At 38.5% G+C, this 22,486-nt stretch overlaps 2 protein-coding genes and 1 long non-coding RNA gene across 5 annotated transcripts in view; 2 read left to right on the top strand and 1 right to left on the bottom strand.

Annotated features, from left to right (window-relative positions):
• LOC127161944 (uncharacterized) overlaps positions 1–212 on the top strand; it is a 4,161-nt gene extending 3,949 nt beyond the window's left edge. The window contains exon 9 of the mRNA XM_051104718.1: positions 199–212. Coding sequence (XP_050960675.1) covers positions 199–212 — 14 coding nt within the window. The remainder of the gene's footprint in view (positions 1–198) is intronic.
• A 134-nt stretch (positions 213–346) lies between these two features.
• On the bottom strand, positions 347–18,833 carry LOC127161943 (uncharacterized). The gene is made up of 5 exons (XR_007827219.1): positions 18,785–18,833; positions 18,128–18,243; positions 11,910–11,994; positions 817–913; positions 347–442 (listed from the first exon to the last, which is right to left on the bottom strand). It is a non-coding gene; the product is annotated as an uncharacterized LOC127161943 (long non-coding RNA).
• On the top strand, positions 813–11,620 carry LOC127161942 (C-type mannose receptor 2-like). Of its 3 annotated transcripts, XM_051104716.1 has the most exons (4): positions 813–960; positions 8,568–8,942; positions 9,195–9,536; positions 10,719–11,620. In XM_051104716.1, the coding sequence occupies exons 2-4, from the start codon at positions 8,681–8,683 to the stop codon at positions 11,075–11,077; spliced, it is 963 nt and encodes a 320-aa protein (XP_050960673.1). In that variant the 5' UTR covers positions 813–960; positions 8,568–8,680; the 3' UTR covers positions 11,078–11,620. The 3 variants fall into 3 exon arrangements, with proteins under 3 accessions (XP_050960673.1, XP_050960672.1, XP_050960674.1); XM_051104715.1 differs by lacking the exon at positions 813–960 and having other exon boundaries at positions 8,481–8,942; XM_051104717.1 differs by lacking the exons at positions 813–960; positions 9,195–9,536 and having other exon boundaries at positions 8,481–8,942.
• Positions 18,834–22,486: the final 3,653 nt, after the last annotated feature.

Raw genomic sequence — 22,486 nt, 5'->3', positions numbered from 1 at the left:
GATATTAAATGTAAATCACTGGAATACTGTCTGACCATAAATTATGATGTGTAACTGTATTTGAATATTATATTGTCTGATGATTTTGCATATTGCCTTGAAAAGCGCTCCGGATTGTTATTATTATTATTATTTTTTTATGATCATCGCTATCTTGAAGAACAACGGCACACATTCAAACACTGGGCCATTCATCAGCTGCACAAAGATGAACAACGACATGTAAATGAAAATGGAAATAATTCAAATGTCACACTGATGCTGGAAATAATAAAGAGGCAAGAAGTACAGGAATAATATCAGTATTCATTAAACAATTACTCAAAATAAATCACCAAATACAAAATATACCAACAATAATCAGAACTACACTTGTGCTCTTTCAGACCTCAGCAGTTTCTTTTTCACGTCTCATCGAAGCGACTTCATCTCAGATGCTTCCCTGGAGAAATAAAAACAGACACATGCGAGTCAATCCAGTAAAAGTTTACACAAACATCTGACGAGCAGAAAAACCTCAGTAAAAGTATTTCATTTGTCACTATTTCATCTCACTGTTGTTTAAAAGTTACACAACCATAAACTGATTACAAGTTTGATTACAAGAAATATCATGTTTAAATATGAAAATAAAGCCTTTTCTAATTAAATATGCACTGATCTGTTGACATTTCCAGAAAATAGATCTGAACATTGGATGAAGCCAGATTCATAAATTCGTAAGTGTTTATTCTGGATGTTTTCTTTCCACTAGTATATAAACACACACTCTTCATTCAGTGCAGTTGCCTTAGGGCAAGAAAAGAGGAAACAAACCTGAACACAGAACCAAAGCACAGAAGGTTTTTCTTTCCAGGAAACCCAAAGATGGGAGGAGCAGAAGAGGAGAAATGATCTGTGATATCAGTCTGTCCTGATAAAAGAAGAAACACAAACACACCTGAATCACAACATCTACAGGTAAGAAACTCAGAGTTCACATCATTACTGCTGTTTTAACTTCACATTGATTATAATATGATTGATTTAACAGTGTTTTATGTCACATTATACTATGTTGATCACTGTTTAACTAGAGAAAGTGTGCACATTTTGTCTGTTGTTATCTGAGCTTTTCAGTTTAATTATATATGGCTTCTTTAACCCTTTAACTGTCACTCCCATTTTTGAACACAGACATAAAAATAAACTCAAAGAATAAAGTTAATATCCAGTGATAACTTCATAAACATTTCTTCATGTCTAAATTTTGAATTTAAAGTTTTGAGCTGTCCTGAATTTGATGATATTATGCGTGATAGGGAAAAACAAGAAAAATAAAAGTAAAATTTAGTAAAAAAAAAAAAAAAAAGTGGCACTCTTGAATATATTAATCTAAAACATTTACAGTAATGCACTTAAAACAGTAAACTGCATTTATACCAGATCTCAATGTCTGTTTGTTGGTTCTGGATTTATTTTAATATGGTGAAGTAAATAAAAGGGTTATATAAAAATAAAGAAAATAAAAAATCATATCTTAGTGATAAAAGGCTAAAAACTATCAAAAAGCTGTTTAACTGGTTAACTACTGTTGTAACTGTTATAAATTTAACAGAATATTTAAAGAAATGCAATACCAGATCTTTTTTTTTTATTATTTTTTGGTAAAAGCCTTTATCTGTGTTTAAGATGGTTGTCAGCATATTATAAGGGTAAAAACAGATTTTTTAGTATTATTTTTTCTTCTTATCTGCATGGTATATTAACATTAAGGTGCTTGTCATTTAAAGAAATACATGTTTTAATGTAAATACAACTTAAATCTGTAAAACCTAAAATATCACTGCTGTATTTTTTCATGGAAAAGTTCTGGCAACCACAGCTGCTTTTACTGTAATGGGGTTTTTGATTTTCTGTGTATTATAACAATAATATGATAATATGATAAAGCAGAAATGACATGATCTGATGTTCTGGATCTGCGTCATTTATTGAGACTGATTTCTAGTCTCCCTTGGGAAGCCAATTACCTCTGAGTTAACTGGAAAAGGCCAATGAAAATTGATCGTTTTGCACTTGTGCCCGCAAAACGCCGCCACCTGGAGGAATCGTCCCCGCTTTCGGCTGTCCAAAGCCTGTAAGTTTTCATCAGCTCTCGCTGCCAAGGCTTACGGGGCTGCGGGCCAGGCCGTTTCTGCTTTGCATGCCATGGCCATCCTGCAAGTTCACCAGGCCAAGGCACTAAAAGAGCTGCACCAGGGTGGGCCTGACCCAAGGTTGATGCAGGAACTGCGCACAGCGACTGACTTCGCTCTCTGGGCGACGAAAGTCACGGCGCATCCCTTGGGCAGATGATGTCCACTATGGTGGTCCAGGAGCGCCATCTTTGGCTGAACCTGCCGCAGATGAGTGACGCCGACAAAGTTCGCTTTCTCGACGAACCAATCTCCCAGGCCAGCCTCTTCGGTGACACTGTCGAGGACTTTGCCCAGCAGTTCTCGGCAGTACAAAAGCAAAAGGAAGTGATCAAACACATCTTGCTCCGGCATGAGTCCACCAAGCCGCCGGGTGGCCGGCCTCTGTCTGCTTGCCCCCGAGGGCACCCCCCTGCAGCTTCTACACCTTCTCCACCTCCTGCGACATCAAAAGAGGCAATCCCTCCACCCAGGCGTCGAGCAGGCCGCAGGAGAGCGGAGCAGTCGGCTTATCAGGGCCCCGCTAAGAACACCCGCAAGTCTGCGATGCGGCCTTGACTCGGACGACCCAGAGATGGAGGAGTTTGCTCTACGAGGGTTTCTTCGCTGCTGCCCACCCACTCACAAAAAGAGCAGTTTTCTCAGTCTCTGGGTCTTTCACCCCGAGATCAGGTGCCTGCCCAGGTTCAGAGGCGTCCTCTTCACCTCTGTCCACTCGGACACAGATGCCTCTGTTCTGCCTGCGGAGATTGCGGTTCTCCTGGCAAAGAACGCAATCGAGCCGGTCCCTCCAGCCGAGATGAAATCGTGTTTTTACAGTCCCTATTTCATCGTACCCAAGAAGAGTGGTGGGTTACGACCTATCCTGGATCTCCGTGTCTTAAATCGGTCCCTTCACAGGCTACTGTTCAAGATACTGACAGTGAAGCCCTCTCGTGCGTTCGCCACCAGGATTGGTTTGCACCCATCGACCTGAAGGATGCGTACTTTCATGTCTCGATTCTTCCTCGACACAGACCTTTTCTTCGGTTTGCCTTCGAGGGTCGGGCGTATCAGTACAAAGTCTTCCCCTTTGGGCGGGCCCTGTCTCCCCACGTTTTCCAAGCTCGCGGAAGGTGACGACTGGCTGATGATAGCTCACTCACGAGATTTGTTGTGCGAGCACAGGGATCTGGTGCTTCGGCATCTCAGCCTTCTGGGGCTTCAGGTCAACTGGGAAAAGAGCAAGCTCTCTCCTGTGCAGAGTATCTCTTTTCTTGGTATGGAGTTGGATTCGGTCAACATGACAGCACGCCTCACAGACGAGTGTGCAGTCGGTGCTGAGCTGTCTGAACCTTTTCAGACACAGGACAGGGGTCCCTCTCAAACTTTTATAGAGGCTCCTGGGGCATATGGCAGCCGCAGTTATCTGATGTTCTGGGTGCCGTATGCAACGGGCAGGCAGCCTAGGGCTCCTGGACAGGACCTCGACTGCAGTGGGACATCAATTGCCTCGAGTTGCCTTGCAGTGCTTCTTGCATTGTGCCAGTTTCTTCCAATATTGAGTGACAAGCACGTGCTAGTAGAAACAGACAATATTCCAATAGTAGCGTACATCAACCGACAGGGTGGTCTGCGCTCCGTCGCATGTCGCAACCTGCCCGCCATGGTTTGCCGACCTCATGCTCCTCACAGCAGGCCCTCCCTGGAAGATTCCCCTGAGGAAGGACCTTCTTTCTCAGGGGATTTCTCCATGTGTGGCTTCTGGACGGGACACGGTAGACCTCACTGGCCTTCCCCAGGCCGTGATTAACACCACCACTCGGGCTAGAGCCCCTCTATGAGGCAGGCCTATGCCTTGAAGTGGGGTCTATTCGCTGACTGGTGTTCCTCTCGCCGAGAGGACCCTCAGAGATGTGCGGTCAGAGTGGTGCCTTCCTTCCTCTAGGAGAAGTTGGAGTGCAGGCTGTCCCCCTCCACTTTTACGTGGCGGCCGTATTATGACGCGGTTGATGGTCTGTCCCTGGGGAAGCATCACCTGATAATCAGGTTTCTGAGAGGTGCTAGGAGATTAAATCCTCCTCATCCGCACCTCATCCCCTCTTGGGACCTCTCCGTGGTCCTGTTAGGCCTTCGGAAGGTCCCCTTTGAGCCGCTTGCATCAGTCGAGCTGAAATATAAAGTCTTTAAAGACTGTGCTCCTGATCGCATTCACTTCTATCAAGAGATTGGGGGACTTTCTCAGTCAGCGAAACGTGCCTAGAGTTTGGTCCGGCTGATGCTCACGTGACCTTGAGACCTCGGCCTGGTTATGTGCCCAAGGTTCCCACCACTCCCTTCAGGGATCAGGTGGTGAACCTGCAAGCTCTGCCCCCGGAGGAGGCAGACCTGGCCTTAGCATTGCTGTGTCCCGTTTGTGCATTGCGCATTTATGTGGACTGCACCCGGAGGTTCAGACGCTCCGAGCAGCTCTTTTTTTGCTTTGGAGGTCAGCAGAAAGGGAATGCTGTCTCCAAGCAGAGGCTGGCTCATTGGCGTACCAGTGTGCCAGGGTGAGCCGTGCCCCCTAGGAGTTCGAGCCCACTCCACCCGGAGTGTCAGCTCCAGCTATGCGTTGACGCACGGCGCCTCTCTGACACCGAACACCTTCGCGAGCTTTTACAACCTTTGCGTAGAGCCTGTTTCTTCCCGTGTGTTAAGGTAACATCTGGTAATTTGTGGGAGGACGGCTCAGTGTTGGCTTGGTGTGCCATTCCCTTTGGATCCGTGCGCCTTTTTCCCAGTTGTCCCCTTAGGTGAACTCTGGGTCCTCCTTGCCCCCACAGTTCAGATTAGGACATTTCTTCATGTCTAATTTTTTAATAAAACAATTGTGTCCTGAATTTGAGTTATTATGTGAGAAAAACAAGAAAATAAAAGTAAAATTTAGTAAAAAAAAAAAAAAAAAAAAAAAAAGAAGAAGAAAAAACATTTACAGTAATGCACTTACAACAGCACTGCAATACCAGATCTCAATGTCTGTGTTGGTTCTGGAGGTTTAAAAAGTGTAAATAAAAGCATATACTGTAAAGAAAATAAAAGATCATAATTCTTAACGGTAAAAGGCTAAAATCCTATGGTAAAAAGCTGTTTAACTGGTTAACTATTGTTGTAACTGTTATAAATTTAACAGAATATTTAATGTAAATGTACAGTATTTTTTCCTTTTATTATTTTTTTCTGACTTTATCTGTGTTTAAGATGGTTGTCAGCATATTATAAGGGTAAAAACAGATTTTAGTATTTCAGTACGATGGTATATTAACATTATGTCAGTTAAAGAAATACATGTTTTAATGTAAATGTAACTTAAACCTGTAAAACTTTAAATATCACTGCTGTATTTTTTCATGAAAAAGTTCTGGCAACCACAGCTGCTTTTACTGTAAATTTGAGTTTTTTTATTTAAATTTTCTGTGTTTTTTAACAATAAAATGATAATCTGATAAAGCAGAAATGACATGATCTGATGTTCTGGATCTGTGTCATTTATTGAGACTGATTTCTGTTGTTCCTGTTTGCACGCTCGAAACATGCAAAAGCACCATTCCCCTTCAGTCATACTCTACTATGTTACGTCATAACTGACGTATTTGGGGTCTCCCTTGGGAAGCCAATTACCTCTGAGTTAACTGGAAAAGGCCAATGAAAATTGATCGTTTTGCACTTGTGCCCGCAAAACGCCGCCACCTGGAGGAATCGTCCCCGCTTTCGGCTGTCCAAAGCCTGTAAGTTTTCATCAGCTCTCGCTGCCAAGGCTTACGGGGCTGCGGGCCAGGCCGCTTCTGCTTTGCATGCCATGGCCATCCTGCAAGTTCACCAGGCCAAGGCACTAAAAGAGCTGCACCAGGGTGGGCCTGACCCAAGGTTGATGCAGGAACTGCGCACAGCGACTGACTTCGCTCTCTGGGCGACGAAAGTCACGGCGCATCCCTTGGGCAGATGATGTCCACTATGGTGGTCCAGGAGCGCCATCTTTGGCTGAACCTGCCGCAGATGAGTGACGCCGACAAAGTTCGCTTTCTCGACGAACCAATCTCCCAGGCCAGCCTCTTCGGTGACACTGTCGAGGACTTTGCCCAGCAGTTCTCGGCAGTACAAAAGCAAAAGGAAGTGATCAAACACATCTTGCTCCGGCATGAGTCCACCAAGCCGCCGGGTGGCCGGCCTCTGTCTGCTTGCCCCCGAGGGCACCCCCCTGCAGCTTCTACACCTTCTCCACCTCCTGCGACATCAAAAGAGGCAATCCCTCCACCCAGGCGTCGAGCAGGCCGCAGGAGAGCGGAGCAGTCGGCTTATCAGGGCCCCGCTAAGAACACCCGCAAGTCTGCGATGCGGCCTTGACTCGGACGACCCAGAGATGGAGGAGTTTGCTCTACGAGGGTTTCTTCGCTGCTGCCCACCCACTCACAAAAAGAGCAGTTTTCTCAGTCTCTGGGTCTTTCACCCCGAGATCAGGTGCCTGCCCAGGTTCAGAGGCGTCCTCTTCACCTCTGTCCACTCGGACACAGATGCCTCTGTTCTGCCTGCGGAGATTGCGGTTCTCCTGGCAAAGAACGCAATCGAGCCGGTCCCTCCAGCCGAGATGAAATCGTGTTTTTACAGTCCCTATTTCATCGTACCCAAGAAGAGTGGTGGGTTACGACCTATCCTGGATCTCCGTGTCTTAAATCGGTCCCTTCACAGGCTACTGTTCAAGATACTGACAGTGAAGCCCTCTCGTGCGTTCGCCACCAGGATTGGTTTGCACCCATCGACCTGAAGGATGCGTACTTTCATGTCTCGATTCTTCCTCGACACAGACCTTTTCTTCGGTTTGCCTTCGAGGGTCGGGCGTATCAGTACAAAGTCTTCCCCCTTTGGGCGGGCCCTGTCTCCCCACGTTTTCCAAGCTCGCGGAAGGTGACGACTGGCTGATGATAGCTCACTCACGAGATTTGTTGTGCGAGCACAGGGATCTGGTGCTTCGGCATCTCAGCCTTCTGGGGCTTCAGGTCAACTGGGAAAAGAGCAAGCTCTCTCCTGTGCAGAGTATCTCTTTTCTTGGTATGGAGTTGGATTCGGTCAACATGACAGCACGCCTCACAGACGAGAGTGTGCAGTCGGTGCTGAGCTGTCTGAACCTTTTCAGACACAGGACAGGGGTCCCTCTCAAACTTTTATAGAGGCTCCTGGGGCATATGGCAGCCGCAGTTATCTGATGTTCTGGGTGCCGTATGCAACGGGCAGGCAGCCTAGGGCTCCTGGACAGGACCTCGACTGCAGTGGGACATCAATTGCCTCGAGTTGCCTTGCAGTGCTTCTTGCATTGTGCCAGTTTCTTCCAATATTGAGTGACAAGCACGTGCTAGTAGAAACAGACAATATTCCAATAATAGCGTACATCAACCGACAGGGTGGTCTGCGCTCCCGTCGCATGTCGCAACCTGCCCGCCATGGTTTGCCGACCTCATGCTCCTCACAGCAGGCCCTCCCTGGAAGATTCCCCTGAGGAAGGACCTTCTTTCTCAGGGGATTTCTCCATGTGTGGCTTCTGGACGGGACACGGTAGACCTCACTGGCCTTCCCCAGGCCGTGATTAACACCACCACTCGGGCTAGAGCCCCCTCTATGAGGCAGGCCTATGCCTTGAAGTGGGGTCTATTCGCTGACTGGTGTTCCTCTCGCCGAGAGGACCCTCAGAGATGTGCGGTCAGAGTGGTGCCTTCCTTCCTCTAGGAGAAGTTGGAGTGCAGGCTGTCCCCCTCCACTTTTTTACGTGGCGGCCGTATTATGACGCGGTTGATGGTCTGTCCCTGGGGAAGCATCACCTGATAATCAGGTTTCTGAGAGGTGCTAGGAGATTAAATCCTCCTCATCCGCACCTCATCCCCTCTTGGGACCTCTCCGTGGTCCTGTTAGGCCTTCGGAAGGTCCCCTTTGAGCCGCTTGCATCAGTCGAGCTGAAATATAAAGTCTTTAAAGACTGTGCTCCTGATCGCATTCACTTCTATCAAGAGATTGGGGGACTTTCTCAGTCAGCGAAACGTGCCTAGAGTTTGGTCCGGCTGATGCTCACGTGACCTTGAGACCTCGGCCTGGTTATGTGCCCAAGGTTCCCACCACTCCCTTCAGGGATCAGGTGGTGAACCTGCAAGCTCTGCCCCCGGAGGAGGCAGACCTGGCCTTAGCATTGCTGTGTCCCGTTTGTGCATTGCGCATTTATGTGGACTGCACCCGGAGGTTCAGACGCTCCGAGCAGCTCTTTTTTTTTTGCTTTGGAGGTCAGCAGAAAGGGAATCAGAACACTTTAGCAAACACAAACTCTGAGCTCTTGAAATACAGTGTGGATATAATGAGTGTTGAGATCTGTGTGAATGTGTCTCTCCTCAGCCGTGGTCAGTTCGTCTCTGCGTCAGTATCACTTTGTGGATCAGAAGAAGACCTGGACTGAAGCTCAGAGATACTGCAGAGAGAACCACACAGATCTGGTCACTATCAATGACATGCAAGAACAGAATGACATAAAACAGCTCTTAAACAGTAACTCTGAGCGTGTCTGGATTGGCCTGAGAAGCACAGACACATGGATATGGTCTCTGAGTGATCCTGCCTCCTACAGAGCAAATGAGTCTCAGTATAGGAACTGGTCAGACAATCAACCACAAGGAGATGGAGACTGTGTTTACATGGATTGTGGGAATGGACAGAAAGGACAATGGCATGATGCAAAGTGTACCGAAGCACTTCATTTCATCTGCTATAATGGTGAGTTCAGCTGTAAGTGATCAAACACTCAGAAATGTGCTAAAAACAATACTGACTATTTTCATGACCAGTAATGATAAAGCAGTTTGTTTGTTTGTTTATTATCCATCCATCCATGAGTCATTTGTCTTTTTGGGTTCTTGGTAAATGAGAGCAGAAAGAACAAATGTATTTTCTTGTTTCTGATTTAATTCCACTAAGAATATGATTCTCTCTGAATCAATATCAGACAAATGTCTTTCGCTTTTAAAGACAGCAGTAAAGAATTTGTCCCTGTAATGGAGGAAAAGACCTGGACAGATGCTCAGAAATACTGCAGACAGTATCACACAGATCTGGCCAGTGTGAAGAACCAGAGTGAGAATGATCAGATTCAGAACATCATAACTTCAACTAAACAAGCCTGGATTGGTCTGCACAGACTCTGGGTTTGGTCAGACAACAGCACCTCCACATTCACACACTGGAAACCTGGTGAACCCAATGAAAACAATAACAGACACAACATCTGCACATCGATTGATATCAAACATTACCCAAGACAATGGACAGATGAGAAGTGTTCAGAGGAATATCCCTTTGTGTGTTATGATGGTGAGTAGATCAATCATTGTTCTAAACCTGTAAGACTTTGGTTAATCTTCACAACACAAATGAAGATATTAAGAATCCTGAGAGTTTTTTGAGTCCAGGTAACCAAAATATACAAAATCCAAATACATCATAAAATGAATCCATATTAAGAGTTTTAATGCAGTACTTATGAAGAGACGCAACGATTTCATATGATCAACAGATTTAATTAAAGCTTTTATTCACATATAAACACACACACAAACAGCAAATCACAAACACTGAAGCTCGAGCTGAATAATGACACTATTGTCCGCAGTAGAGCTGCTCATCACTGAAACTTATTTTACAATTGATGAACTTCACACTATTGTTATCAGTATAAATGAAGTAGTTTCATAATTGGTGAATTCTGCATTATTGATTTTGTTATTTTCCTGTTTATTACTGTGAAGCTGCTTTGAAACTATCTGTATTGTATAAAGCTCTATAGAAATAACTGCTGACTTAATTTAAACCCAAAACACACATCACATGATGCACGAGAACCAATGAGGTTTGTTCTAGCGTAACATGCACACAAGCTTCCATGTTTACCATATGTAATGTACTCTACGCTTGTGTGTCACTTATTGTTTGGATGTAAATAACAGTTTAAATTAAATCTAGACTAAACTGCACAGTTCATATGGATTCAGTTTTTGATGCCGTTTTTTTTTTGGTCTTCTATGTTTTAGTTTCCTAAACATTCAAAGGAGGGACAGACCACCTTTCAGGTTTCATTAAAAATATCTTTATCTGTTTCATCTTTGTTTTGAAGATTAACCAAAGTCTTACGGGTTTGGGACAACACAAGTAAAAAAAGATGATAGAATTTATCCCTTGTATCCCTGAACTAAACAAAAACAAACAAACAAAAAAAAGGTCTCATTTTTAATTAGTTTAACTTGATATACTAAAATAACTAAAACTAAAAACATAATAAATAATAAAATATAAAATATAAAAATAATAAGTATATTATTAAAAGTGCAATAAAAATTTAATTCAAAGTTAAATGAAAAAAAAATAAATAAATAAATTCAAAACTATTGATAAAACCTATAATAGTATCTCAGTGATACTAAAATAGCACTGGCTCTGGTATTTAAAAGTTAAATGTTTTGTATCTCGTTTTTCTTATTGATCTGTTCATGTTTCCAGATAAACTGGTTCTGATCCGAGAGAATAAGACGTGGACTGAAGCTCTGAGACACTGCAGAAACAATGACATGGACCTGGTGTCGGTGGATTCGGAGCAGATGCAGCAGCGGGTGAAGATGTCGATCACGAAAGCGAACGTTTCTGATCACGTGTGGCTGGGTCTGCGTCACTCCAGCGTACTGGGAATCTGGTTCTGGGTCAACGGTCAGACCGTGTGCTACGATCAGTGGGCTCCTGATTACAACAAAGATCTGAACAAATGCGATACGACGGTCAGAACCGGAGCCATTCGGACCAGCGATAATAAATGGATCAGTCGCCCTGAAACTGACACATACAACTTCATCTGCAGCAAGTGAGTGCTGGATACGAACTGATTACATGTAATCCAGATTACCTAATCACATTACAAATATTCACTACTTGTGATTAATTACATTACATTACAGATTATTGTTACTTTCTTATGGATTACATATTCACACAATGGCAGTAAATTATTCATGTAATCAAAAAGTACTCAGAGTACATTACTTAAAATGTGTAATCTAATAGATTGTTACTAAAAAGTTTTCGTCATGTAATTTGTAACAGACTAAAAATGTTTAATTCATGAGCCACTGTGTGTGAGTCAACAGATTCAATCAAACCGTTTGGACTCAAATTATTCAATTCAATCTCAGTTTATTTGTAAAGTGATTTTCATGATACATATTGTTTCAAAGCAGCTTCACAGAAAATGTGAATTTCAATATTACAATCAGGAAGTTTTCTGTTATCAGACTCAAATGATCTCCATTTAATGTGTTTTCATGTCTATTTGATCTTCTGTCATGTTTTCACTTGTTTAAAGTCAATTCTATGATTCAGTTTCAGACTCATGAGGTGATGGAGACAAACATTTACTGAACAGTATAATGCTTTTAAAAAAACGTTAAAAAGCAAATTACAGGATCTATATATAATGCTTTTAAAAAACGTTAAAAAACACTTGTTTGAAATGATATAACTTGTGCACACAATTATCCAAATAACCTGTATGTAAATATATTCATGATTGTCAGGGATTTTCCTTTTTGCTGAATTTCTGACGATTTTATATCATATTAATATTATTTTTTTTTTTTAAATAAAGCTTTGGATGAAATTTCATTTGATGCTGATGTCATGATCTATTAACATTAAATGTACCTGATGGAGATGAATGAATCAGACTGGACTCTGTGTGGTTTTGGAGAGCTGGATGTGGTCTGGTGTGGTCTGGAAGGGTCTAAATCTGTAACAAGTTCACAATGCTTGCATTACTTACAATAAGTTCACATCAAACATACAATAAACTTGTCACAACACGTGTGAGACAAACAAACTTGCACAAGGATGAAGGTGGAAGGAAGAAATCCACAACTCTTTAATAATAATCCACAATGACGAAACAAACAGGCAGCAAAACACGTGTGAACAGACGAGACCGGACACAAAGCATTGAACTGAAACAACTTATAAAGGGTGGCTAATGATACACAAACAGGTGAAGCAAGTTAACTAATCAGGACACACTGAGGGAAGGAAGAACCAAATATGGGCACAAGAGGGAGAAACCAACAAAAACAGTCCACAGGGGTGTGACAAAACTAAACAAATAAATTTATTTATAATACTTGGGTAGCTGACAAGAAGCCAGTAAAAAATGCTTTTTTTGTAAAAGACCATTTTTGTAAAAACATATTTATGTAGAGGGAAGTCTGATCCTTGAGAAAATATAAAGGGTCCCTAACTTCATCAGTTCTTTCATTGTTTTTTTTGTTTTTGTTTTTTACATTTTTACTGAACTGTACCATAGATTTATCCTATGGTGTGACATAGCAAAAATTAAAAAAAAAAAAAAAAAAAAAAAAAATCAAAACCTCTTAATAACATATAAATAGCACGAGAGAGATTTATCTTCATTGTCAGACACTTATTTTCATATAGTTATTTATTTAATATGAAATTCCCCATTCCCCATGACTTGTTGAACAATTTCAAGACAAACTTTTCTGTCATCTTTTCAAAACTGCTGAAAATTAAACCATTTTTAAGATGAGTGATATTTATATCTCCCCTATTGCAATACTCAACTGTTTTTTCAAATATTTTGAAATAAAAACAAATCGGTTGTTCTTTTATGCATCGCACCATAGGACATTATGTCACACTAAAGGACATAAATGGTAGTTTAAGTATTTCTACTTAATTTTGAAGATGTCAATGTCAAATGAGAAAGTTTCATTTTAATACAAACAATATCAACATGTTTTTTTAAACAAAACAAAATAATTTTCATCAACAAAATTCAGTCTCATAATCAATCAGCATGTTATTGAAACTCTTCTAAAAATTATTGATATTTATGATACAGCTTAATATTATTGATATATGATTGAAACTATATTCCTTAAGATGTGAATGATTTTTTTTTTTTTAACTATATAGCTACTCTTTTCAAGGCATCATTTTGATTCTATTTACTTTCTGCATCATTCTCCTCCATTCTGGTAGATGCCTGTTCATTTTCTGTCTGTATTTCCATGTCGTCTCTCTTCCACTAATTTCTTTCCCTTACTTCTTTCGGTTTCAAAAACAAAGTATCACATTTTATACTTATTCTCATGACACTTTATAACAGTACAAGTTTTTTGCAAAAACATCAGAAAATAGTTTAACTAACGTAATTACTGCATTTAAGAACACTGAAAATGATCAAAAAAGAATAAAAAGGAGATAAACAAATCTTATTTATTTATTTAAAATGTTTTTAAAGACACCTTGTCCTCTGGTGTTACATCTTTGTCCTATGATGTGACAGTACAGACGTTACACCAGAGGACATTTTCTGTCACACCATAGGACGTTTCAGCCTTTTGTGTCAATTACTGACCTTGCTATTCTGTGCTAACCTGTCATTAGCGGTTAGCAAGACACATTTGCATAAGTTTCCATTATATGTAGTTTAACATACAGTTTTTAATAAAAAAAATAATAATTTAGGGGTGTCACACCAAAGGACAACAAAACAACACTTTTGCAGTGGTTTTAAAAAAGTTAAATATTTGAACAATTCTGAGACAAAAATCGACCATGTGCACACGTCATGGACTTTAAAGTGGGCTTCAGTAACATGACCATGAATGGGGTTCTTCAACTAATTAAAGTTTTTTTTCTGGAATTGGGTGATTTAAAATCAGGATATGGTGTCACACCAGAGGACACTGTTTTCAGAGACAAAATGTATCAAGTTCCTACACTTTCAGAAATATACGGATGACAAAAAGGATTGGCATTTACTAAAATAAACACTTGTACATATACACAGAAGGTATTGATTAACATTTTTATGCTTTTCGTTTAATTTATAAAAGATGTAATTATTGAACCATGGTTGAGACAGTCACACCATAGGACGATTTTGACATTTGGCTCAAAAACTAAGAAAAAAATTAAATAACACTGCAGCTTTTATAACAACAGTTCCATGTAGGACAAAGATTAGATTCATTTTTATCTTGTGGAACAGTAAAAAAATGTCACGTCTACAACCACTTATAATCCAGCGTTCTGCATCATTTTAGATTCTCAGGAGAAAATGTGAGAAAGATCAAGATCAAATTACAAATTTTACTCCCTGGGCAGAAATTAAGTTTATTTTTGGCATTATTTTCATTACATTTAATCACATTTACTACTTAAATTCTTAAAATATTGTATTGTGAAAACAATTTTCATTATTGTCATGCAAAAAAATTGTAGAGTACCTTTGTAAATATAAATTATGGTAATTAAAATAATTGTAAAATAACTGGTGTGGGATTTACTTTAAAACATTTACTCAGAAACAACTGTTAAATTTCAAATAACCATTGAAATACATGTGATTATTTTGTGTTTTCTTGTAAAACACATTCTTGTAAAAATATTTTTTTATAGTGTAGCATTTGTTGTCCTGTGATCATTTTCATACATTTTTTTTTAACTCTCAGTAAAGGTTTCCTCATTTTAACATCATAAAACTTCTGTTTTATTAGATAAACATCTATTTTTCCTTTTCCCTGAACGAAATGTACCCAGCTTAAAAAACACATCTGAAACACTCATTATCCAAATCAGCGCTTCAGATGCAAATGAAGGCTTCGTTCTAATAAAGCAAGGTCACAGCACATTTTTACAGTTTCCTGTGGCGTGTTTTGGTACTTTCTTCCCGCCGCATTACGTCAACATCATCGGTACAACGAGGCGCGCGAACGCCGTCTGGAAATGTGAGCGTGATCTAGAGGAAGAAAACCCGATGCCCACATGTCCTAAAGATCTCACTTTCAATTAAATCTGCCCACAGAAGTGCTGTGATTGTCTCGCAGGGGAAATTAAAACATCTATATTACACATCTACAGAATCAAATTTCATATCAGTGTCCGGCAACGAGCTCAGTTTACAAAGGAGCCCTCGTTCAGCCACGGTCCGTCTGTCTGTGGTCGGACACAAATAGATGTTTATAGGGGCTCCGGTATGTTCATTAAAACACGCAGCGTCTGTCTGACGGCCCCCGCATGGCGGGACGCTCGTTTAAATGCCGTCGGTGCGATCGAGGAGATCCAGACCAACTTCAGCTCATGATCTCCTGCTGTTCTCCGTGTTTCACTAACTAAACGCTTCGGGTCGATCACAGGTAAGTGGCTCTGCAGGTTCATTTTGACTTTTAAGTTGAGAAGATTTAAGGAATAAACTGAACACATCAATATCTCGAAATGTAAATGTCTTGTAATAGCAACACCTGGTATTAGCAAAATATACAACTCCCATCAGATCTCCATTACTTTTTAAAATTCATTTAACAAAAACGTAAATAACTTTTACTGTTCCACACCGTTAAAAAAAAAAAAAACATATATCAAATATCTAAAGCTTCTTAAATCAAGATGCATTTACTGGAGATGCAAAATGACTAAGGAAGTCTTGAATTATGAGAAAATTTAGTCTCTATTGGCAGATTTTATAACGAGTTCTCTGAAAACAAGACTTCATGTGTTTATTTTTTCTTCTCCAGTTAATGTGTATTTTGCCTTAAGGATGTTTAGATATTTGCCCTGGAAAACAAAACAAAAATACTGAGGAATATTCCAGTCAAAAGTTTTTAATGTTTTTTTTTTTTTTTTTTTTTTTTTTAATTCTCTTTTGCTCACCAAGTCTGCATTTATTTGATCCAAAGTACTGCAAAAACAGTAAAATTTTGAAATATTTTTATTAGTTAAAATAACTGTTTTCTATTTGAATACATTTTAAAATACAATTTACTTCTGTGATTTCAAAGCTGATTTTTTAGCATCATTACTCCAGTCACATGATCCTTTGCTGTTCAAAAAAAAAAACCTTTATTGATATTATTATTATTATTATTACTATTATGTTAAAAAAATTAAAAAAGCTGAGTCAATTTTGTTTCAGGTTTCTTTGATGTATATATACAAAGTTTGGGATCAGTGAGATTTGTAATGTTTAAATATAATCAAGGCTGTATCTATTTGATCAAAAATACAGAACAAAAACTAATTTTGTGAAATAAAATTGCAATTTAAAATAACAGTTTTCTATTTTAATATACTTTTAAAATATAATTTACTCATGTGAAGCTTTCCGTCAGATTTCCTTCAGAAATCATTTTAATATGCTGATGTTTTTTTAATCAGTGTTGAAACAGTTGTGCCGCTTAATATTTATTTTTAAACATGATACTTTTTTTTTAGGATTCTTTGATAAATAAAAAGTGAAAAAGAACAGTGTTTATTCAAAATAGAAATTTTGTGTTACAATATACACTACTATTCAAAAGTTTGGGGTCATTAAATTATTTTTCTTTTTTTTTTTAATAAAGAAATTTAAAATTTTATTCAACAAGGATGTTTTAAATGGATAAAAAGTGATAGTAAAGACTTACATTGTTAGAAAAGATTTCTATTTTGTATAAATGCTTTTCTTTTTAACTTATTATTAAATAATCAAAGTATCACACGTTTAAAAATAAATATTAAGCAGCACAAGTTTCAACACTGACAATAAATCAGTATATTAGAATGATTTCTGAAGGATCATGTGACACTGAAGACTGGAGTAATGATGCTGAAAATTCAGCACTGCATCACAAAAATGAATTAGATTTTAAAGTATATTAAAACAGGAAACCAATATTTGAAATTGCAATAAAATTTCATAACATTACAGTTTTTTCTGTATTTTTAAACAAATGAATACAGGCTTGATGTGCATGAGAGACTCCATTAAAAATCTTACTGGTCTCAGACTTTTGAACAGCAGTGTGCATATATTTTTTTGCAATGCATGCAAAGTTATGGCCATGCCTTTATAAGACTTATGACCTTTTTTAGGGCCTTACTTTGCGAAAAGGTGAATTAAGATTTTTTAAGATCCACAAAACCCTGAAGATGCATCATTAATTGCTTTCATTGTTTACACAGTGACTTGAAGATGAAGGTCGCTTTGCTGGTTTTGGTTCTTCTGGTGTTCGGACACGCGCTGCCTGTAAGTGGATTTGGCAAACTGAGTTTCTTCTAGAAAATAATCTGACAAGTTAAATGCAGTTTAAAGTCTAATATCAGAAATACTTCAAATTAAGATGAATCTCATGAATGAACAGATGCAGCGGAGGAGAGTGACGAGATCAGAGAGTTCAGAAGACGACGGGGTACGAAACACACAAACAAACAGATTTTAATCAAATTATCATTTGCCTTACAAACAGACTGAAATAGTGAGGTTTTACTTCATCAGCCTCTTTAACAGAAACAAAAGAATCAAATGTGGGTTTCTGATGCTTTTTTTTTTTTAGAGCGACTGCGAGAAAAACAGCAATGAAGAGAAGAAAGGAAGGGAGGAAGAGGAAGGAGGGGATGGAGACGAGGAAGACGGCGAGGAAGAGGATGATGAAGAAGAGGAAGGAGGGGAAGAAAAAGGTGGAGATGGAGAGGGAGAAGAGGAAGGAGTGACAGAAAATGAGGAAGAAGGTGACAGAGAGAGCGAGGATGGAGAACAAAAGGAAGGTGGAGATGAGGAGGATGAAGAAGAGGAAGATGGCAGCGAGGAAGGAGACAGTGATGAAAGTGAAGGAGGTGATGGAGAGAGTGAAGACGAGCAGAACAATGAGGAGAACAATGAAGAGACCAACGAGGAGACCAACGGAGATGAAGAACAACCGTCTGGGAAGATTTCATCAGATCTGACCGACGTCAGTCAATCACGTGATCTACTGAAATATTATTTATATGCCGTATTTTCATCTGAGTGCCTGTGGCGTTTGTTGATTCCCGCAGACAGTCAAATGAAAATAACGGAGACTACTACTGCTATAATATGATAATATTACCTTGGGCTTAAAAATAAATCCCTTTCTCCCACAGGATATGACATCATGACGGGCGGAGCTCTCGCAGGACCACATCATGAAAACGGCCACTGTGAAGAAGATCATGATCGCAGATCCTGGAGTCAAAGAAGAAAAATAATGCAAATTAATATTTAACTTACATGCAAATTAAGATTCACGAAGTAATTCATACTCACATCACTAATCTGAAGGAATCTCATGAATCAGATCAGAACACAGAGCCACATTAATGTGGAAATAAGTAAAATATCAAGTGTAAATAAATGTTGCATGCTATTTTAAATGTTATTACAGTTTATTATTGTCAAGTTACATTTTAATTTAATTTTATTTACGTTAGCTTGGTTTTTTAGTATATTCTGTTTCAATTTTGTGTCGTTGTAATATTTTAAGAGCTGCTAAATAAGACAGATGTTCTTTTCTTAAATGTATAAAGCAAATTTTCCAACTTTATTGATCCAAATTCAGTATTACATCTATAAAATCCCAATATAAAGGCCTATCAGTATGTAAATTCATGTAAATCTGAGGTACCGGTATTACCAGAGCTGGATTCTGTTTTTAAATGTTGCGTAACTGTACATAATCTTAAATCTTCATGTCATTGTTTTGACAAACATTATTAATAAAGGTAACCTGTCCTGAAGTAAACGTCTCGCCTCAGAAAACGTCCGGTCTTTTCCCGCGCACGGCTCGGCAGTGTTTGCGCATGCGTCTGGCGCGCCCATTTTGAAATAAGTTAAATCGAAGTCTGACGAATTAGCCTGTAAATTACCGCCATCTAGTGGCTTTCTACATATTTTCCTGATTTTTTAACTAATAATTGTATTTTCAGTTGTACCCTGGCTTTGATTTTTGTACGTTCTTTATAGCAATTATTTAAAAAAAAAAATGTGGCTTTCTATACAAGTATAAACATCCTCAAAGTGAAATCCGTGTGTGAATCTACACAAGACTTCCGATTCATTAACCTTTTAAAATAACTATTAGAATAACATGCAGTAAACGTTAACACTATTGTTTTGCGACAATACATTAAAATAACATTAAAAGGAAGTACTAGTTTGCAGAGCTGTACAGGGTTCTTACAGATACAGTAAAATGAAATTCCAGGACTTTTAAGGACTTTAAGCACTAATTTTTAAATTTTCAAGGATTTCTCACTTCTCAAACAATGTCTTTTCAATTCTATTAAAAATGATAAATAATTCAATTCAAATTTATTTGTATAGCGCTTTTCACGATACATATCGTTGCAAAGCAGCTTTACACAAAATTGACATTTTTACAATATATGTAGTAGTAGCTTGATGTACATATGGCAGAGATGTGTGGTAAAGATCAATTAACGATGTAATCAAACATCGGTAGTGCTGTATGTTTTCAGGGCTGGCATCAAATAAAAAATATACTAATAAAAATGGCAAAAATAAACTAAAGCACATGCAAAGTATTACTACTAAATTATTACAAAGTATACCACAGTTTTACTATAGACAGTAAAACCACGATTAATTTTCTTCAGGGATTTGTATTTGTGTATACATCTTTCTTTTTCTTTTGTTTAACTGGGTTGATGTTTTCTACTGTTTAAGAAAAAATAAAAATAAAATTCAGAACCCGCAGTCTGAATCAGTCCCGATCTGAATTATTCGCGAACCCCCATGGAAGTCCCGATCTGAATAATCCGATTCTCAACCCCACACCAAAGTTCCCATCTAAAACAAACAGGGGCGGATCTACCGGGGTGGCACGGGGTGGCAACTGCCACCCTAAGAAAAAGCTGTGCCACCCCAGAATTATCACAGAATAAAATATAAATGTAAGCAGTGTTTCATGTGCTACTTTTCAACCACAGCGCAAACTAATAGCAGAGTTAGGTAAGCATCTTGTCGTATTGCAGTTTTCTCGATTGTTAACTCAATGTAACTGATGTCAGTTGGCTTTTTCCCAAACCATTCATTCAGTGCTAAAAACAGACACGTTTCTCAAAAAGTTTAACAATAAGTTAAACAATAAGTAACAAAACTGATGACACACCAATCAGAATCTCTGCATCCAACAACGGAGAGAGGAGAGAAATTAACGAATCATTTACATGAGTATTATACTTCGTCAAGGACCAGCATAAACCAGCAAAGGACCAGCTTAAACCAGCACCAAAACATACCTTACCAGCATCCCAGCATCAAAACACCTACCAGCATATACCGTTTTTTTCACCAGGGTTACACATACAGTATAATTATAGTGCAGTACCAGTATATTAGATGATGGAAATTTCACTATTCTATATGTACAGTAAACTGTAGCACATGTTGTACACCTTCAGTGTGACTGTCAAATTTTATTTGTAACCATTTTTTATGTGTAGCCTACTGCATTTTTGCAGAACTGAGAAATGACTACCTAGAGATACAGTCTTGTGTCAGGAGACTTAATAGTACTGTATACTCTAATAAAATGTAGCCAAATGTGCAGAGGATGCTGAATTTAAATATTTTTTTTTTTTTTTTTTACAGTACTGTATTGTGGTGCATACCAAGTTCATATACATTTCTTCGTTATTTGAACTTTTCTTGTGCTTTTCATCTGCTGCAAGATTACTTTACAGCAGTAAAATGAAATGTTTTTTTTTTTTTTCCAAATGTTAATTGCTGAATTAGCAATCTGCAATTTAATTTATGGTGTATACTGTAATAGACATCGAGTTGCAAATTAATTCCCAATAAGACTTTTTTGTTAGTGTTATTGATCTCACCAGTGTTAACTGGGCAGGAAGTCATCGTTGTATTTGAATTGTGTGTAATCATTTAAAGAATACCTGTAATAACTAGATTGAAACATTTGAAAGACAAATTTATGCTGGCTTCTCTTAAGACTTGTTTAAAAATATAAATTGTTTGGTTACACGTTCTAGATGTTTGCTAAAGTGTTGCTAGTTGGTTGCTACAATATTCTGGGTGGTTGCTAGGCTCTTGCTATGCAGTTGCTAGATTGTATGGTTGAAAACAAATGATTTGCCATCCACGCTATGAGTGAGGATCGCAAAACAGCAGGCAGTTTGTGTCAAATAAATACAAATTAATATAAAGTAAAAAAAAAAATAAAGTAAGTTAAGATACCCGTCCACGATCGCAGGGGTTTGGTGTCAAATAAATACATTTTATATTTTTGTACTGTAACTGCTTGCCAGCGATCGAAAGGGTTTCGTTTCAAATACATTTTTTATTCATAAACAGTAATTTCAGATACCTGTCAGCAATCGCAGGCATTTCTGTCAAGTAAATATCCATTTTTTCAATTCATAAACAGTAACTTCACCTACCCGTCAGTGATCGCAGGCGCTGCGATTTTATATTAATATACAGAATCCTCAGATACTTAACAGTAAAGGCAGGCAGTTTGTGTCAAAAAAAAATACATTTTCTGAGTTCAGATACCCGTCGGCGATCGCAGGGATTTGGTGTCAATACATTTTACAATACAATGGTGTAAATACATTTTATATTTTTGTACTGTAACATCAACTACTTGTCAGTGATTGCATGGGTTACGTGTCAAATACGTTTTTTATTCATAAACATCAACTTCAAATACCTGTCAGCAATCGCAAGCAGTTTCTGTCAAATAAATGAACTTGAAGTAAGTGTTGGCGATCACCTGCGCTTCCTGTCAAATGCATTTTACATTCATATACAGAATTCATATTGCTTCAAGTCAGATGCTTAATGATCGGCTCAAATCTAAAACAACTTTATGCTCTCTGCATACGGTGCGCCCATGCTCCTCCAATTAATTATCCATTAATGGTTTAAATAAATTTATTAAGTAGGGGGCACAAATTCATATACAGAAAAACCTCAGTTTTTTAACAGTAACGGCAGGCAGTTTGTGTCAAATAAATACATTTTCTATTGATATGAAGTAAGTTCAGATACCCGTACGTGATCGCAGGGATTTGGTGTCAAATAAATACATTTTATATTTTTGTACTTAAGATCACTACTTGTTTTTATTTGACAAAAACTGCTTTCGATTGCTGACTGGTATCTGAAGTTATATCTGACGCCAAATCCAGGAGATCGCTAACAAGTATAATGGGACCATAGAGAAATGTACAAAAATATTAAATTTTTTTTTTTTTTTTTTTTTTTTTTTTTCAAGTAATTTTATATTATCAGAAAATGTTTTTTTTCAAGTAATTTTGACTATTATCTGAAGTTAATGTTTATTAATATAAAATGTTTGACGTCAAATCCAGGAGATCGCTAACAAGTATGATTGTAGAAAGAAAAATATACAAAAATATTAAATTTTTTTTTTTTTTTTTTCAAC

The sequence above is a fragment of the Labeo rohita genome, unplaced genomic scaffold (assembly GCF_022985175.1).
Source record: "Labeo rohita strain BAU-BD-2019 unplaced genomic scaffold, IGBB_LRoh.1.0 scaffold_780, whole genome shotgun sequence".
Lineage (NCBI taxonomy): Eukaryota > Metazoa > Chordata > Actinopteri > Cypriniformes > Cyprinidae > Labeo > Labeo rohita.
This window is presented reverse-complemented; position numbering and strand designations above follow the sequence as displayed.

Excerpts from the sequence above, each read along its gene's own strand:
- LOC127161942 (XM_051104715.1), top strand. The coding sequence starts at position 8,552 with ATGTGTCTCTCCTCAGCCGTGGTCAGTTCGTCTCTGCGTCAGTATCAC. Across the intron at positions 8,943-9,194 it reads TCATTTCATCTGCTATAATG|ACAGCAGTAAAGAATTTGTC; the intron begins GTGAGTTCAGCT and ends TCGCTTTTAAAG. Across the intron at positions 9,537-10,718 it reads TCCCTTTGTGTGTTATGATG|ATAAACTGGTTCTGATCCGA; the intron begins GTGAGTAGATCA and ends TCATGTTTCCAG.